The sequence below is a fragment of the Prosopis cineraria genome, unplaced genomic scaffold (genome assembly GCF_029017545.1).
Source record: "Prosopis cineraria cultivar Desert tree isolate PC_DT_omini unplaced genomic scaffold, ASM2901754v1 PC12, whole genome shotgun sequence".
In the NCBI taxonomy this organism is placed as follows: Eukaryota; Viridiplantae; Streptophyta; class Magnoliopsida; order Fabales; family Fabaceae; genus Prosopis; species Prosopis cineraria.
Genome location: NW_026555343.1, coordinates 24727 through 45012, shown reverse-complemented (window position 1 = coordinate 45012; position 20286 = coordinate 24727). Strand labels below are relative to the sequence as shown.

Below are 20286 nucleotides of genomic sequence, written 5' to 3'. Positions count from 1 at the left end.
TAAGTTGACCACTATTAACTGAAAGCTCAGCTCCACCAAACATCAGCTCTTGATTGGACCACGAGTGCGCCCCCATTGCATGATGCGTCATCCGACCCGTTGACCCGATTAAATTGCGCTAAATTCACATCCGGACAACTTATGCTGACTGGTTTTCTACGCCTAGCATGTATGTTTATGATAATGTATTTAATTAATTAATTAAATTACTTATACTTAGCACTTGGCAACTAACATACGCACATTAGCCAATTAACCGTACCCTATGGCACTTGAAACTTCAAAGTCATCTTTCAACATGATTTTTAATTAATTAGCATCATCATGCATGATGAACTGATTAATTTTTAAAAAAACATTTGTGTGGCTCTGGAACGTTTTGCGGTGCAGGGGGAGGACGGCCCTCCCACATTCCTCTCAAGATATTTCTTTCCATCATTTCAACTTACATTCTGTTTACATGTTTTTATCACCATTATGGCAGTCGAATATTTTCATTTAATAAGTCATCATAATAATAACAATCTTAATATTATTTTATTATTAATTGGTCCATTATTTTATAATGTTCAAGTGATGCCGACCATTAGATTGCATCTTATCCTGGCTGGGGTCGTCCGGGCGGCTTGAGTGACGACTCCTTTCTCCTAGAGACAAGGGAAAATGGCAGACCCTGTAAGGGCGTTGATTAATTAAAATGAAGTTTTTTTTTTGGTCGAAATTAAAATGAAGTTAAAGATGACGAATTTTAAACTTTTCACAACCGCACTATATAAATTACACAAAGACAAATGTGAATGTTGAAATTTGCCAAGAAAAACTGCTGAAAACAGTGAGTTAAATTTTAAATTCAGGGTATGGATGAGGTGAAGAGAAGATAAAGAGAGAACAAATGAGGAAAGGATTCGCGTCCATTACGCTGGATATAAAACTTGCAGAACTCCATTACTAAAAAGCACATTCATTTCATTTGTAATTAAATCCACCTATATCAAACTTGTTCTATAGATTATTAAAAAAAATGGTTTTTTTTTGAAAAAAAAAGATTAGGAATCTATATATATATATATATATATATGTAGATTTAGATATAAGTTAACCTTGCCACTAAAATAGAGATGAAAAAATAGGCCAACTCTTGGTTTGGTGGGTACAAGCTGAAAAGTCTCGATTTTTGATGGACTGTTATATTTTAGTATGAGGTGGATTCGCTTCTATTTCTGTTGTATACTAGGTGTGGGGCATGGGCCCAAGTTTTTTTCAAAAAAAAGAAGAATAAGTATGTATATATATATATATATAACTCATTGTCCATAAAGTGATGTGGAGATTTCAAACAGAAAGAAAGCTCAAGAAAATATGGGTTGCTTTTATTTTTCTTGGGCATGAACTATGAGGACGACTTCACTTCACATGCATAATATTTCTTAGACCTTGGTACATCCCCGCATGTGCTTAAACTATCCGCCTTCCATAGATATTGATAAACAAGTATCTTATAAAAATATTAATATCATCATGATATCTTCACAGCTAAGGTTTTCAAATTCAGTGTTCTTTTATCTATGTTGAAGTATATAAATCTTTAGTAAAAATTGATTTGGCATTACTTTTCTTATGACATCTTTACTTGTCATCTACATTTTCTCATTTCAGATTCTTCATCCTATCTTTCTTCCCATACAATAATCAATTTAATTTAAATTAAGCCTTAAGGATTATTTTTGTCCTCAAACTTTTTCTAGAAAGTCTGTGGATGTTTTGAGCTCGATTTTGAGTTATCTTTGTTCCTGAATGTTTAAGATCACCTACTTCATTATCCCACAATTAATGTGCCTTCCAATTTCTGTTTTATGCTCAATGAGTCCTATGCTTTTTACTGATGTGGCATACAAGTAGAAAGAAAAAGACTTATTACAAAAGTCTACTATGGAATTAAATTATTAGAAACCAAACAATTTATGATTTTTAATACAAACTACTATGGTGGAATAAATTCTACCATAGTAGAACAATTTAAAACTAAGTGAATTAAACTCAATCAATTACAACCCAATTTAATACATAATAGTAATAAAGATGGAATCCAGAGTTTTGTAAATTGATTACACTATGTTTAAGCAAAAAAAAAGTTTATATCAGAGGTATAAATCATATGAAAGCATGAGATACTAATTAAACTTGAAAGCATTTGAGTCAAAAATATCAAACACCCACCAAATGAACAGTTAGTTACGGCTAAGGAATGATGTGTCACATCTAACTATTTTATGTACTATATGCCACAGTGCGCTTGCATAGAATTGCTGACAGCAATTTGTTGTCAAATACAATTGAGGGGTCAAGCTTTTAGCATGTCTCAAACCTCCATCCAATGTCCAATTAATTGATTTAGGTGTCCACAGAAAGTTTATTTAGAGAACTAGCTAATTATATTAATTTCATTTCCAAACTTTTTCATAGTAAGAAGTTAGACACTGAAATCCAAACTAGTCACATTTTCACAACAAAGGTATCCAAAACTCAATCCAAGTGTTAAAAGCTCAACTTAACACCTAAACCACATTCAAGAGATTTACAACAACTTGTGCAAAAAAAACTACAATAGCGACGGTAATTTGCCACAATTTTTCTTAAATCATGGGGAATCTTTAAAAAAAAAAACTATGGCTAGAATTTTTTGTCCAAATCATGGCTGCACCCACGTTTCTAGCCACAAATGATATAGCCACATTTTTTGACAATTGTTGAAAAGGGACTCCTCCACGATTGCAAATTATGGCTATTGACAAAAGTAAACTGTGCCTATATATATATCTTTGGTTGTGGTGGAAACACACCATAACAATCAAATACAACATATATCTCAATTGCATCCCTCAACCCATGATTTCATAAAAATAGCATAGGGACGTTTTTCAATATTATATCCCAAAATAATCATTTACATACTTGCACTAGTATTTTAGCTCTATATATAAACTATTCCATTGAACACATTACCTAGGGCCCAAAATACAACCAACCAGGATAAACATGCAAGTGGTGCAAGTATATTCAGAATATGACCCTAAATGGCAATATCAAATGTAATACACATATTTAACAAAAGGGCTAAAGGTTATTCTTTTTCCTGAATTGTATATAAAAGATAACAAATACCCTTAAACTCAATTATATGTTAATTCTGTCCCTTAACTTTAAAGATTCCTTGCCTTATCACCCTACTATTTTCTCACTGTTAGTTGACCATTAGTGAGCCTCATATTATATTTTTTTAATATTTTTATTATAAAATATTTGAATTGAGGGACAAAAATGACCCTTAACTTGATAAAAAATATTAAAAAATTAATTGGACCCACTAATGACTAACAGGTGTTAAGTATTTTTAATGTTAGGGTGATGATGAAGGGAATCTTCAAAGTTAAGGGACATAATTGACCTATAGTTGAGTTTAGGGGTATTCATGATCTTTTGTGTACAGTTTAGGAATAAAAATGACTGTTAACCCTTAATCAAAATATAAGAGGCATACAGTAAGAAACAAAATTTCTAAATCTCAAGTCCTTTCCCTTTTTCTTGCTCAAAACTAGTACCTGTAAAATGTTAAATGAAGGATTAGAATAACCACTCAATTATCAAGGTAGTCTAAATCACACACATGAAAATCAATTAATCAAAGTTAAGGAAAATGGGAAACTTTGGCAATCAGATTCACAACTAAAGCACATAATACCATAGTCACAATTCCATGTTCAAGCAAAAACACCATGTTGTATTTCATCTGCAAGAAAACTTGACTAGAAACATAATTTCTACTCTAAATTTCAATTTTTAAACCTTAAATCTTAACCCCATAATAAACCCTAATTAATTCCTAGGTTATTCTAAACCCTTAGTTTAAATTTATAAAACATTACATCAAGACACCCACAAACCCTTCGTGAAAAGTTTGGGGACAAAAATAACTCCTAATACTTAATTTAATTAAGTTCTATGGCTGTAGTTTCCTACATTTGCATATTATGGTTGTTTTTCTTTTTTGTAAAGATCAATTATTATTAAAGTAAAAGGACGAAAGAGTAATAACAAAATATCTTCAAAATATTCAAATGACAGTTAAATACTATAAAATATAATAATAATTATTTAATTTCTAAAAACTTATCTGACATTTTTATTTTTAACAAAATGATCTATGATTGTTTATCAATTTCATGATTGCTACATATTCATGATTGGTGATCAAGGTAGGGTAATTCTCATTACCTCATGATTGCCATTGTTTCAATCATCTAAGTGAGCTGGGTGTCTATGACTGTATGTAAGATTTCATCGAGGAGAAAAAAAAGAGCACCACCATTTTGATCAATGACTGGTAAACGAGGTAACTAACTTCTTATGCTGGATGTGTTCTCTATTAATAATTTCAATTGGATTATTATTATTTGAGGGTAAAATAATAGGGTTTTGCTTGTCTATTTCTCTCTTTGTGGGTATACATGTCTTGGGTGTTCATTGGTTTAAGGCAATCCAACCTATATGATTTTGGTCAATTTTTGCATAACTGTACATGTCTATTTTGTATAGCTAATATGTATGGAAGATTCTAGCACAAGATGTATGAGTTGAAAAATATCTGTGTTGAATAACATTGTTTTGTAAATAATTTATGCCTGTATTGTTATTATAGTATAGGTAGTTGCCAATACACTATGTGTGGTACAAGTTGACTTATAAGATGAACAGTAGTCTTTTAGGAAACATATATTACATTTTTTTTCATATAAGGGGACATTTTTTAGATGATGCCTAAAAATCTAGTGCAATATTTATCTCTATTATAAAATAACACTACGTGTTGTCAATAGTTTATGCCTATGTTGTCATTATGCTTGTGTGTGGTGCAAGTTAACCTATAAAATGGAAATTTCTTATGAAAAACATATATTATGATTTTTTCATATAAAGAGACATTTTCTAGATAATGACCAAGGAAGTATACAATATGTGGGAGGGAGTGTAAGAACAAGAACAATAAAGGAAGGTACAACATATGAATTGTTAACAAGAATGATATCATCAATTATAGAAAGGATTTGTTTGTAAGGAAAACTTGAAATAGTGTCCACACCAATACTTGAAATGAATTTTATGAAATTGAAGGATTCAATTGTAAGAAACTTTTGCTAGTGGTGGGGACTTTAAACAAGCATTATACAAGTACAACATTTCTCACAAGTTTTCATACAAGTTTATGAAGAACAATAAAGACAAGACCATTTTGCACTACAAAGTTGAGGGATGTCCATGGAAAATTATAGCATATTCAATAGCCACACATGACTATCCACATCCAAGAGCACTGACAGTGACAAATTTGTTAACCAAAACTTTCTAAGAGACACCAATGACTAAAAGGCCTTTAGGGAGGCAAAAGAGTTAAAGAAGGGAATCTCAATTTCAAAACAAAAAGGCTTATCATTGCAAAAGATTTCATAAGGCTTGTCATATCTCCAAGACTTGTAAAAATCCTATAATCTATGCTAATGAATGTTGGAGACAAGTGTATTTTTTTATGCATCTAGAATTTATTTGTAAATGCATCTGGATTTTTTTTTGTAAATGTCCATTCACTCATTTTTTTTCTATGAAACATTATCATTACCAATTCACATGTTGTAAATGCGAGCTAATTTATTGTCAATATCAACATCAATTAACTTGTGCACTTTAGAAAGAAATTCGCATACTAATAACTTTTGTTACTTGTTAATGGCCAATGCCTTACTTGTCAATATCCATTTTCTTATCGTCAATGGCCTATGACAAGTTGTCAATAAATTATTGTAGCTTATTCATTTTTAAAGGGAATTATTATACATAATATATTTGTAGTTGTTAATGGCTAGTGCCCTACTTGTCAATATTCATTTCCCTATAGTCAATGGCCTTCAACAAATTGTCAATAGAATCTTGTAACATGTTCATTTTTAAAGGACACTATTGCATCTAGTATATTTGCATTTGTTAATGGCCAATGCCTTACTTGTCAATAGTCATAGTAGCATCCCAAAATTTTAATCCTTGGATTACTAAAGAAGTAATCAAGTTTAATTATGATAATTGAGTAATTTAATGTGATGTATAGCTAGGGAGGTCTAATAAGTGTATTTGATTGTGATTTTAGCCCTAATTATAAGTCCGAAATGAAGTTGGGCCATCCAAGCATCAAATCAAGGAGAAAACATGAAGAAATTGTCTCTGTGCCATATGACATGACATGTAACACGTCCATCACATTGCACATATGATAAAGGGACAAGAGGACCTCTCAAATAAATTTTTTTGATAAGTAATTCGTGAACAAATTTTTTGATAAGTAACTCATGAACAAACTGAAAATTAGAAAAGAGAAAAGGGAGAAAATGAAGAGCAAGCAAGAAGAACTGCTAGGATTCACGTTTGGAAGGTATTTAGGGCATTTTAAAGCTAGTAAACACTTAAGGTAAGTTTCCTAAGTCCTAATCTCTCTTTTTCTTCCATTTTCTTGAAGTTTTTGCTTAGGGTTTGATAATGGAAGATGATTTTCAATCTATATAGAATATGAGTATGAACTCATTAATTTAAATGGAGTTAATAAGAGTTGTTTGAGGTATTTAAACCTATTATCAATGAGTTTACACATTTTAGTAGTTATGGGTGCATTAATGGCCGTCAATGTCATTTATTATGGTAGATAGAGTTGGTTAGCGAGCCATAAAAGACAATGTGAGAGTTTAATAAAGCTATTAGGAGCTAATGAGAGTTAATATATCCAATGGTTAAGCCCAAAGTGAAAATGTGTTTTTGGTATTAGTAATTGAGTTTAGACTTGATTAATTGTGGATCAATTGTTCGAGCACTACTTTGGGCTTGAAAAGTAAGTTTAGAAGCAAGTTGTTGAGGGCTAAACCTTTAATCTCTCAGAAGTTTAAGGTAACTGAGGGAACTCTATTTTAAATAGTTGTTTGTTAATTGAATGTTAATTGTGACAATGTGTATATTATCAGGTATAATTTAATTGTGAACATGAGAGCATGTCATGAACCTTGATGATTGGTTGAATTGCGTATGTGCATAATGTTTTATTTTTGACTTGAAATTTGGAATTGAAGTCAAAATGGTTTTCAAAACTATGAATATAAACATATTTTGGGATGAGAAGTGTGATGTTATGTTATATGATGCTATGTGTTGATGAAGAAATGGATGATTTAGTAAAGTGAAGAAAATTTGTGAAAATAATATGGATGCTTACTTGGGTAGCATATTATCATAAGCCCAATGCGTTAATATTGAATAAATGAAATTGTGAAATGAGCGAGCATTGTACATTGCATGATTAGTTAGTGCGAGTTCGCTTAGGAAAAGAAGTAGATAAAATCCATATGGTATTTATGACTACCTTTCGATGCACGAAGGTATAGCCTCATCCCATAGTTTATCAAGTTTAGCTAAAATCCATAAGTTTGTGACAAGTCCTAATAATAAGTTAGGTCATTGTCACATGTTTGTATGTCATGTGGCAATGCACTCTGTGACCTAAGGAGATACATGTGGAAGTGAAATGAATTGTAAAATTATAACTTGTATCGCATGCCATTATATGTTTTGGAGTAATTAACTCACTTTGTGTGTTTATTCAATTGATATATAACTATATAGGCTAGGTATACCTTGGTTACTTGATTAGCTAGATTCATCCATCTTTTTCAATATTTTATAGGCTCTAGCTTTAGTACAGAAAGGAAAAAGGCTCCAAAGGCTTAAGAATCCAAGCATTCCTATTATAATGCCTCCTTAATTCATTTAGTTTCTGTAATAGATTAAATATTGTCAATTAGAATATGTTTTGCATAAACTTGCACTATATGGTTATTAATGACATTGGGATGTTTTTTGGGCCCAGAGTGTTGTATGTAAATTGTTGAAGTATTAATAGGGTCAAAATACTAATGCAAGTAGAAGGATATTCATTTGAAAATGATTGTGAATGTTGATTTTAAATACAATGCTAAAAAATCCCCCCTTCTATTTTTTGGTATTAAGGGGTTAAGGGGTAAAACTTTGACATAGTGATTTATATGTGTGTGGTGTATTGAACAGGTAATCTTAGGTCCAATAAGTATGATCTTGATGTTAGGAATGACAATTGGCACATGTATGGGTTTTTGGGCACCCTTTGGTTATGAAAATTGTGAAAAGTTGTGAAAATATGTTTAGGTATCCAACTTTCTGGTGTCACTTAATTTGAAAGTAAAACCTGTGCCATTAACTAGTTTATAAAAAGAGCTTTTTGTAGACAACTAGATCATCTCATTTGAAAGTCAAATGAAAAAATGAGTTATGCTGGAAGTTGCTTGGAATCTGCTATTAAATGACAGCAAAGTTTGCTGTAAAAAAGTGCAATATGGCATAGGCACCATAAAATATTATTTGACTTTGATTAAAAGTTAAATGAATGACTTTGACTTATTTCAAACTATGCAAACTTGGGATCCTAATTTTTTTAAATTACAAACTTGACAATCTTCCTTAGGGTTAATCTCTTAATTATCTTGAATTTGTTAGTGATTTCTGATTAGATAAGGGAGCTATTACAACTTGCAGTCAGACTTTATAGCTGTTACTTTGTAGTCAATGGCCATTGGCAAGTTATTAATAGATTCTTATAACCTGTTCATTTTTTAAAGGAACTATTGCATCTAATATATTCACACTTGTCAGTTGCCAATGCCTCACTTGTCAGTTGTTGTTGCTCTATATTCAATGGCCATTCGCAAGTTGTCAATAAATTCTTGTAACCTGTTCATTTTTTTTGACCAAAGTAACCTGTTCATTTTTAAAGGGAACTATTGCAATATCACCATATTACTCCATATACTTAACCATATTAATGACAAACTATTAGTCATATTTACAAACTTGGAATCAACATTCATAATAGTATTTACTAAGTTAACTATACAAAATGGACCAACTATAAAGAAGTACATAATCATCAATCAAGTACTATCCTACAGTCAGTCTATGACTCAACTAACCCTTCTAGTTCTTCTTCTTGCTTTCTTAAGACCCTGGTAACAAGGACATGGCTTCTTGCTCCTTCATGTTATTATGATAATTTAGTAGCCACCTAAAGTATTCTACCTTCTTTCTATACAGGTAATCTTGCACCACAAAATAAGGTACAATAATAATATGGATTACATGAAAGAGTGAGAAGGTGAAAAAAAAACATGTATGCTTGGGACTATTTTGGCATCTAATTATTGTCAATGGAGTATATGGTACTTAATAGTCACTATCCTATATGGTTGTTCTTACTGTAATAACATATACTTGTTTTCAGCTCTTTTATCCTGTGTTTGGTGCCTTATTTAATTCTTACGCTTCCATTATGATTTTTGAAAGATTATGTTTGAGCTCAAATACCTTTTAAAAATTTACGGGATCTCAATGATTTTACACATATTTTATCTTATTTTCTTTAAACCCTTTTAATTGATTTAAGGCTTATGAATGCTTAATTCTTTTTAATTATTAATATGGTGATTGTTAGTGGTGAATTGTGATAATGTCAACATAGACATTACACAAGAGACTTGTATAAAGAGTGTGGTGTGCGATTGAGCTACAATCAAGCTTATAAGGGAAGAGAAAAAGCATTGTAGGGAATTCATGGTTGTGCATAAGATTCTTATAGCATAACCTCTTAGATTTGTGATCGATTAATGAAAACTAATCTGATGACAATATCAAAATGGAATGCCACAAATAATAGATTTAAGAGGTTATTCATGACTTATGGATGCTCTATATCCAATTTTCTAAGAGATTGTTGAGCCGTATTTTATATAGATGGATGTCATTTAAATGATCCATATAAGGGAACAATGCTTGTAAATCACACTGGTTCACTAGTCAACAAAGTATATGGTACTTGTAAATTACACTAATTCACTAGTCATTGGAGTATATAGTATTTAGTAGTCACTATCCTATACAGTTGTTGTTACTGTAATAACCTACACTTGTCAATGTAATTTCACTTTGTTTCACTAGTCAATGGAGTATACAGTTATAGTAAATATATGGTACTTATAACTCATGATGATTCACTAATCAATGAAGTATATGATCATTGTCAATGGAGTAAACCGTTGTCATCAATGAAAAAATTAGTAAAAATTTAAAATTACAGAATCAAGAGACTAATCAACTTAAGTAACCAATTTGTATAAATTATAGATTTTTAGGCAAAAGCGATAACATGTAGTCAATGCACGAATATCTTGATGAGAAAAACCATGATTTAAGCTTGAAAAAATTGATATTTAAGCAAATATTGACAATACTCAAATCTAAAGTTGATCAAAAACCATGATTTAAGATTGACGAATTGTGTTACTCCATTCAAAAACCAAGGAATGGGTTGATCAAAGATATGGTTTAGGTAATAAAAAATTACCTTTAGTGGTTGAAACTGGTTGAATCCTCAAACTTAAAAGCCAAATGGAATTCTCAAGCACAATAGATTGTGCCACGCATGGAAACATAGTGGTTGAAATGAGAAAGCAAAATGAGTCACTATCACTATCAAGCTATTGACTAACGAACCAAGACATACAAGACGAAGGCAATGCCATTTTAAAAAAAGGTGGTTGGCAACAAACTTCAAGAGTAACAAGAGAGAGGAACAGAGATTCATCCATTGTGGGTTTGAGCTTTCACAAGTTTAGTGAAAAACATAATAATTTTCATATATTTCAAATAAAGGGCAAATCAATAATCATATTTTTAAACTTAATCACCACCAAATCCCTAAAGACCTGACAGCTATTTGATAATTTCATAAAACTTTAAGGAATACTTTCATGAAACTTTAGAGTGATTATCCCATTTATTTATCAATTAAGTACAAGTACTCAAAATCAGTAATCATTATATATTGAAAAATGACTACTTTAATTGGCTTATTGATTAACACGGGATAAAAATCAGTAATCAATATACCTATGACCATTACAGCACAGCGATTTCATATTTCAATTAAAATCAAGCATGCGTTTTGCAGAATCTAGAGTGTTAGACAGTAGCATGGCAACGGTCATAGGCCCAACTCCACCCGGAACAGGAGTAATGACAGATGCCACATTTACGGCTTCTTCGTAGCATACATCTCCTATAAGACGGTAACCATCCTCGCAGCTCGAGTCCTGCCAATGTTTTAAATATATACACACAAATTAGATCTTTTTCTTTTTTTCTTTTTTTTTTTGGGTCATGCACAAAAAATATGATAACTTGTAAATGTTTCAAATATTATGACCATCATTATAATATCTAAACCCTATTAAAACATATGAAGAAATATTGAAGGAATAAAGAAATTAGTACCGATGAAATGTGAAGAAATACCGAGAGTAAAAAGCATTTCAAAGCTTATTACCCAAAAGAAAAAAAAATTCAAAGCTGGAGATGAAAAGCAAATTTTATTATGATTTACAGAAGCTAAAGTGGTCACCTCAACTGGACTTGTACCAACGTCAATGACTATTGCACCAGGCTTTATCCAGTTGCCACGGACCATATTGGGTACTCCAGCAGCCGAAACTACAATATCAGCTTCTGACGTGACCTGTTCAGGTTTTTCTGTAAATGCATGTATAACAGTGACCGTTGCATGGTGTCTCTGCCACAATAAAAATAGTATCATACCTCCTAAATGCACAGAAAAACAACATAATTGGAAAAACCATTACTTCATCTACATCTCTCTGTTTCACATTTACCTGCAGTAACAAGGATGTAGGTAGACCGACAATGTTACTTCTTCCAATCACAACAGCTTTCTTTCCAATGATCTCCACTCCAGATCTAATCAATAACTCAACGCAGCCCTTTGGAGTACATGGAATAAATAGTGGTTCCCTTCCTATTATGGCGAGATTCCCCATATTAAGAGGATGAAAGCCATCCACGTCCTTTTCTAGGCATAGAACATCCAAAACTTTGCTTTCATCTAGATGCTGCTCCAAATTTTTACAAGTCAATCACAAAACATCAACTACAGTAAATATTGAGAATTAATGATCGCCAACATTCCATTGGTTAAATACTAGATTAATGGGATTTTTTTTTTCAAGTAGTTATGACTAGTACACTTCTCATTGAATCAAAACAAACCATACTCTAAGGCCCTGTTTGGTAGTGTAGAATCTTGATAATGTAAAAGGAATTGGTGGAGGAATCTAGATAGAGTGATGTTTGGCACACATTAATTAGGATCCCAAGAATCCTGATTCTAGGAAAAACGCTAGAATTGGGTTCCGCCCTTCCCCCTATGGAATTGGGCTAGACTACCTAGAGTTCAACCTTGTCTCTCTTTTACCCTTTAACTCTTCAATCCACTGTAGTCGAACTTCACTTGATCCCCAACTTCATCACTTTGTCGTTGGCAACAGTAAAGGATGGAAGCACTGTCATTATCCATTGTCGTCAAACTCCGCAACCACAGTCATGATCTGAAATCACTGCCTCCACCTTCGTTGCCCACCATCAACTCCACCTCTTTTGTGCGATGGACAGGCCATTTCGTTGGTGCGAGACGTTTTGATTTCTCTGCAGCTCCTTTCCTTTGTCTTCTTCCTCTTCTATTCTATTTGTCATAGGTTGCCATGGAATCAAGAGCTAGACGATGATTTACTCACTAGTGATAAACAACGACGACGAGCTTCTCCAATGTCCACCTTCAGTCTTCTCCAGCCAACACTTCTTTAGTATTAAGCATTGATCTCCTCCACTCGATTTTTGAATAAAATATTTGTTAACATATGAAGTTTAAATTTTCAAATATTGTTTAAATATGAAGTTTAAAGCATCAATCTTTGAAGTCGCTTTGTGAAACATTAGAGGGAAGTTGAATTTTAATGGTTGCTGCTAGTTTTGGGCGACAGTGGAAGGATGGGTAATGGCTATCACTGGTTTTGTGCAACAGACGAAGATGTCAGTGATTGGAAAGGAGAGGGATGATAAAAGGGACAGAGGAGGTCTTTTTTTTATTTTGGAAAGAGGGCACTCTGGTCTTTTCCTATTTTAAATTTATATACTTACTAAAATTATATAAGATTTTATTTTTATACCGAACATACTTTTAAAACCTAATTCCATTCCAATTCAATCAAAACACTCTTCCAACATGCCAAATGGGGCCTATGTTTTTTCTTTTTTTTTTTTTTAAATCAAGGAAAGAGGTTTACTTAGCTCATTGCTATGGCTTAAAAATATGTTCATTATGCATATGAAGACTTAGTATTACTTTTATTATTTGCATTTATAATATGCAAAGACTAATATACCCTTATCCAAGAAAAAATAACAGCCCTAACCCAGACATCAAAACCAACGTCCACCAACACCAGAAGTCATGGCAACTGTCACAAAAAAAAGCAATCAAATAGGAAAACGCAATCAAGCACAACATGATCAAACCCAAAAACAATCAATCTCAATAAAATAAAACCCTGAAACAATTATTGTTTTTATTAAAAAAAATCGTGTGTGGAAGCCCAATCTGTTGAAAAAATAGAGGGATGCCATCTGTTCATCCTCATTGACTCTTTGCCCCAGTAATCTCGTCAAACCCCGAACAAGTGCTTGGCATTCACAGAAACCAGGACAATTGAACCATTTAGATTTTTTTTTTTGGGTCAAAAATCATTTATAAATCAAAGAATCATTGTTCAAAAACCAGAGGAGACCACCACAAACCCTAGAAATCATGTGAAGAATCAAAACTCACAAAAACGGATAGGATCAGAAGCTCAGAATACCAGAATACAGAGAATAGAGAAAGAATGGAAGGCGGAGAAGATAAAGAAAAATAGAGAAAGGGGAATCTGTATATCTCATTTAGCATAACTGAATCTGTTACACCGCCCACTTATAGAAATACGCAGCAAATACAAGAACGTGATACAAGTCGTCCCCTTACAAAACAACAAAGCAGCGAGATGCAGCAAGTAAAACAGGGAGTTTATTCCAACACCTACCGAAAACAAAGATCACAGACCAGAAATTGCAAAATCAAAGAACAAAATGAAACAGAGATTCAATCGTGTGAACACAGAAAGCAATGTCTAGTTGGAACCATCAAATCCAAAACTGAAAAGCAGAACTGAAAAGCAAATGGGTTCCATCATCCCTGTTTGAAATGGAGAAACAGTTTTCAGACCCAGTAAGTAAGAGACTACCAAAAATCATAAGAACAAATCATACGCCATTGCTTGGGGAGCATTGCTACCTATGCTAGAGGTTGAGCACTATGCAAACCATCATCATCGTTGCTACAAGAGATGCTGAGGGTGATCGCTGGACACTGAATGGTTGAGGGTAAAATAGTCATATGAAGTGACTTCCATGGAAGTCAGACCAGTTCCATTGTAGCTAAAAAGGAATCAACTCCTGTGCTTTTTGATGGAACTCACTTCCCTACAGAACCAATGCTGGCTTCTGCTTCCACTTCTATTTCCTAAATCCAAGTTCAATGATCCCAAATGGGACATTAAGATTCCATTATTGAGTACTTACAGTTTCCAAAAGTGCTAGTTGAATCACTGATGTGACCATCTATTATAGGCTTGTCAACAAAGTAGCTAGGTGTGTGTTTGGTTTTCAGTTTACATTTGGCATAAGCACATTTGGGGGGATCCAATTATTTGTTAGATTTGGCAAAAGCACATTACAGATGTAGTTTGAATGTGCTTTTGAGGATTATCCAAATAGGCCATGAGTCTATGGCAACAACAACAAATAGGTGTTGACCAGACCCTAGAGAGTCAATGCACATGTAAATCTATGAAGAATCTTGGCTTGAGAGTCACAAAAGCCCTATCAGTCATCAACTTGAAGGTTAATCATACCAAGTCATTTAATCTGTTTAACAGATTTGTGGTGAATCATTGCAGTAAGGTCCTTATCAACTTTTCAAGTGTAAGGACTACCCTTGAAATGGGAACTATTGAGGCTAAAAAGAAAAGAAAAGGAATAAAATCCACACCAAACAAAGTAATTAAACCAAAAAAAACATCAATTGTGCATTTAATCCATTTGTAATGGTTACACAAATGTAAGCATTCCCTTTCTTTCAAGTTTCAACTATTGCTTGAAGGGATCATCATGGGTGGGGTATGACTTTTATGAGTAGGGAATTATAGTACTCAAACCCAAAACTTTGAAAAAAAAAATACTTCCCTCATTCCCGGACCTAAAACCTAACAAGTCAAGCCTCATCCCCTTCACTAATATACTTGAATCCAAACCTGCCCACCTGAACAAATTTTAAAATGAGCAAATTTTTATCGAGTTGGAACTCATTTCATAAAATTTATTCTTATAAAATCACAATGAAAAAAATATCCCAAACTAACATTAAGATAATTCAAAAGTAGTTTATGTAACTTAATATTGTCTAATTTCCATAATATATCCTCTGCTGCCAGTCGTATGCATCAGCTCTAGACATTATGCATATCCCTAATTATACCGTCATATTCATATTTATCACTCATCAATTCATTGTAGCGCCCCCCCCCCCCCTTTAATAAGCACATAGTAATGTCTATGTATTATCCAATTATGTCACAGATTCAGAAAATTACTTGGGGTAGAGGAAGTTGCACAAGAATACCATGAACTGATTGATCCTTGTTAAATCTCAACAAAGCATTCTGAACTTCAGCTTCTGTACAGTCAGTCGGTAGTTCAGTTACAGAGGACTTGATTCCAACTTCTTCACATGCTTTTATCTTGTTGCGAACATAAATCTGAGAATCCCATCTCTGGCCCACCATAATCACAGCTAACCCGGGAACATTCCCAGTGCACTTCTTCATCCGCCTTACCTCACCAGCTATGCTCGATCTGATTTCCATAGAAACCATTTTTCCATCCAACAATCTAGCTGTCTGCTCATTAACTGCGACCAACATCCTTGTCAGTGTAGTGATTTAAGAAACAAAGACATGGAAAAAGCACATTTGGAATGCATGTTATGAGAAATGAAAACCAGGAAGACAATGTTCTACTGTCATAGCATATCCACAATCTAGAGAGACGAGTTGGATAAGGTTTTTCTTTCCTTTCCTTTTTTTTTTTTTTTGGTGGGGGGGGGGTGTGGGGCTTCAGCACACCCTGCTAAAATATTGAGTACCATTTATCAGACTTGTCTGTGAAGTTTAACAGAAAGGCATAACTTTCCGAGGTATCCATGCTGGTTTCCTTTTTCAGTTTCAAACTCTCAAGTATAAACTCTAAATTGATAAACTATTACCTCAGTGTTCACTTCAATTCCAGGACTGAACTTTTTTGAAGATTGCTTTTTAATCAAATCTGAGCAACATTGAAGTCTAAACATTCTTCCACCACCCCCTTTCATCCCACTTTAAAACAATTCGCATCATAACAGAGCAAAACTGGAGGTCTTGAGTTACAAGGGTAACTCTATAGCTTTCTTTGATGAGTAGCTCAAGGAAGCTAAACAGCATTGTTCCACTTGTGATAGGAAGTTTTATACTATTGTGAGGTCCTTTGAGCATCCTCCTTTCTTAAGAATTTGTGTTGTATTCTAACAATTAAGCTGTTAAGTTTCTACACTTTTCAAAGCATCTTAATGATAATTGTGCACAGCGAGAAGAATTCTTTTAGGGCTTCATTTTTATTGCTGTTATTGAACTGGGTTAGAAGACAAAGCTTGATTTGAAAGATTCACAAGGCAATTAAAAAGCCTAGGCTCACACAAGACCAAACAAATTACACATCTTTTTTATTATAGCTACTAGTGGTAAGACTACAGTTCTAAACATATGGATGGATGATATGATAGTGATAGGAAATACTGATGAAGAGATCATCAATCTTAATAAAGTCTTGAGCAAGGAATTTGAGATTAAAGACTTCTGTACTCTAAAATATTTCCTCGAGATTGAAGTAGTCTAGCCTGGCAAACGAATTTCTAGGTCCCAAAGAAGATATGCTCTTAACTTGCCTAAGGATATTGGTATAATTGTTTGTAAACCCACCAATACTCCTAAGGACCCATCTAACAAAGTATGAACAGAGTAAAATTCAATCTCCAAAGACAACTTTCTCCCTGCTTGTGAGTATTATGTGGTTTTGTAATTTGTAACAAATTACAATGCCACAACTCTAAATCTGATTAATATCTCTGGTGGAAGCTAAAACAGTATGGTATTCCAAATCCCACATTGAATAGCATGGGTTGCTCTATGGTGCACTTCAGTAGTTTATCTCACCCTCATCAATATCTAACTTTTGGGAAAGATTTCCCCACCTCATTTGGATGCCTATCAATTAGCATCAGAGTTGGTGGCCACCTCATATATTATCTTCCACAGTTGATAGATGATATTGGCTGATATAGCCTACAAACAACTGCAAAATACCAGCCTTTGCTCAATCAAGTAAAAGATGAAAAGGAACAATTAACCTTATTGTAAGAGATAAAATCTTATCATAAAATATTATAGAATCGAACAATCAAAGGAATCTCACTGAAACAATAAAAGCATTGTCAAAATGAGGAAACCCTTGATAAAAGGGAAGAGTTACTTACAGCTTTTGTGTACTGATGAAACACTAAAACGTGATGAATTTGGAGTCCAGATGTCAGGTAGGTCCAGAGACACAAGAGGTGGAGACATTAAAATGTGGCTCCTTTGTCCTTCTTTTACAGTATGAAGAACCATCGGTTTTAGTTGAAGCTTCCTTCTCAGAGAATTCTTCCATGTCGTCGCCAATAAGCCCATCATGCCTGTCATCAACTTCCCTCAGCGAGTATATCACCCTCTCTCCCCCACTTCTACCCCCGGTCATACAACGCTAGCATCTCCCTTCCCCCCTCTGACAAGGCTAGACTCTAAGAACGTTAGTCATGGAATTTTAAGCAACAAGACCAGGCGAATTTGCTTGAGATAAGGAAACAGTATAACGGGATGAAAAAGAGAAGAAAGGACCACATGCGATCTTGTTGATGAAGATTATCCCATTACTTGGTCGAGCCTTACTATAGCTTCACATGAAGTATACTAGAGCCCATTATGTATCGAAAACCTCCGCTTGCATGGCAAATCTACAAATAACACGGCAATCACCAGCATTGGAAACATAAATGTTTCAAAAACCCGACTTGGAAATTACTGAAACCACATAAATAATATCATCTGCCTATGACCCTAAATAAATCATCAGTCAAAGCAAACTGATTTTGCCTGAAAACTTAACTGATTCGAGCAATTAAGAAAACGTGAGGTGAAAAAGAAAAAAGAACCACAAAAGATATCATTCTCTAAGAATTTGATGTCAACCTCAATAGAAGGAAGCACTAACAAGCCGAATGGTTGGAAGAATCAAGTAGACTAGAAAATTTTTTATGGCCGAGAAAGAACTAGTCAGTAATCACCAGTCGGAATGCGCGGAAACCTGCGGGAAATTGAGACTAGTTTTTCGCTGTCGCTATGTCCCAGCCTCCCAGGTAGTTCGGCCGCGATGGCCGTTTCAGCTTTTAGTCCAGTCCAGCTACAACTTACATATTGGCTAGGCCTCCATTGCGTGCATGTGGACATGCTGCCATGTCTGTTGTTCTAGGAAGCCCAAACCGGTTCATACGGGGAACATTTCAATAACGGATCTTGTAGGGTTTTAATTTCAAATGAAGAATAATAGAATCTAAAAATATACTGTAGGATTAACTGACTGGACTGAAAAAATGATTTGATAGTAAATGATTAAAATGCTATTATTTTTAAAAATATGAAGTGAAGTTATTAAAACCTTAACTTATCATTTCACAAATATATATTTATTAATTCATTAACAAAACTTGTTAATAATATTTTTTTACAATATTTAATTTTGTTGACTTGTTATAATATACAATGTATTCATTAATATTCTAGCAAAACTTGCATTTCAATAGTGAATGCATATGAATTTATTTGGAGAGCTTGTTAACAATATATTTCATATATTTAATCTTATCAGACTTATTAAAAAAAGAAACGTACTTGTCAAAATCTTAATTTAATTTGTCAAAAAAATAAAAGGTATTTTAATCATTTCCTATCAAAATATATTTCAATTCAGATCTTTAATCTTGCAAATTAAATCTCTACAAGAGTCAATATGAAGTATCAAAATTTTAAATTGCTTTTCATATTTATACTGATATCGTATACGATATGAATATGCACCAATACTTCTTAAGTATCCAAATATTATTTTTCAATTTAAAAAATTTTAATTTTTGATATATATATATATGTGTGTGTGTGATAATTTCTAGATTATAAGTTGTTACTTCAATTTTTTTTAAGAAATTAAATTTTATTAAATATTGCAATATTAAAATTTTTAATTATTTATATCTTTTTTGAAATACTTTAAAAGTTAAATATTAGATCTTCCTTAAAAAATAAGTTTGGGATGTAATAAAAGAATAAAGATAACATTTTCTTTAATTATAAAAATATCGAAACGTAATCTTATAATATATGATGTTATAAACCTTAAACAAGTTGCAAGTATAAGCTGTCCTTTTGTCATGTAATAGTTGAAGAGGAGAAGATATTAATACTAGCCCTATTAGTAAGATGAAGTGATAGATAATTTGATATAAAACAAATAAAAATATAATTAATAATTATTTTTTGTTTGATAATGCTAGTTTGGATATCTTATAAAGTAAAAATTATATCTTTAATGTTTTCTATGACTTTTTATAAATATATGCACGTATTGAAAATGAATTGTATTTTATATTTTTAAAAATAAAAATATCAATGTACCGAATACGTATCATATTTGATATGCATTTTAGTATTTATGTATCATAAAGAGTCATTCATTAAAATTCTCCCTCTCTATATTTTCTCTATCTTTAAGGAAATGAGTCATTGAAGAGACCTAGGGTACCAACTTATAAAGAAAATCAGTTATAATTATATTTGTTACCATGAAATTGTAGTTATATTTAACTAATGTTTCTGATCGCAAACTTCCTTCATAATTTGCGTCGGATTGGCACTGTAGTCCGATGCAAAATTTTTTCAATTTTTTATAAATTAAATTGTTTTATAAAATTATTTTTAATGACATAAATTAAACTCAAAATTATATTTTAAAATTGAAATTGTACCCCTCTTTTTAAAAATATAGGATATT

The 20286-nt window shown here is 32.7% G+C and overlaps 1 protein-coding gene across 2 annotated transcripts; it reads right to left on the bottom strand.

Annotated features, from left to right (window-relative positions):
* Window positions 1-10977: 10977 nt before the first annotated feature.
* Window positions 10978-18654, bottom strand: LOC129288252 (bifunctional protein FolD 1, mitochondrial). Of its 2 annotated transcripts, none has more exons than XM_054924759.1 (6): window positions 18432-18654; window positions 17681-18196; window positions 15708-16024; window positions 11841-12077; window positions 11573-11686; window positions 10978-11264 (listed from the first exon to the last, which is right to left on the bottom strand). In XM_054924759.1, the coding sequence occupies exons 2-6, from the start codon at window positions 17883-17885 to the stop codon at window positions 11094-11096; spliced, it is 1044 nt and encodes a 347-aa protein (XP_054780734.1). In that variant the 5' UTR covers window positions 17886-18196; window positions 18432-18654; the 3' UTR covers window positions 10978-11093. The 2 variants fall into 2 exon arrangements, with proteins under 2 accessions (XP_054780734.1, XP_054780733.1); XM_054924758.1 differs by having other exon boundaries at window positions 11573-11740; window positions 18432-18650.
* Between the last annotated feature and the right edge of the window lie 1632 nt (window positions 18655-20286).

Excerpts from the sequence above, each read along its gene's own strand:
- LOC129288252 (XM_054924758.1), bottom strand. The coding sequence starts at position 17,885 with ATGACAGGCATGATGGGCTTATTGGCGACGACATGGAAGAATTCTCTG. Across the intron at positions 16,025-17,680 it reads TTCATCAGTACACAAAAGCT|TTAATGAGCAGACAGCTAGA; the intron begins GTAAGTAACTCT and ends TGTTGGTCGCAG. Across the intron at positions 12,078-15,707 it reads TGCAACTTCCTCTACCCCAA|CATCTAGATGAAAGCAAAGT; the intron begins GTAATTTTCTGA and ends AATTTGGAGCAG.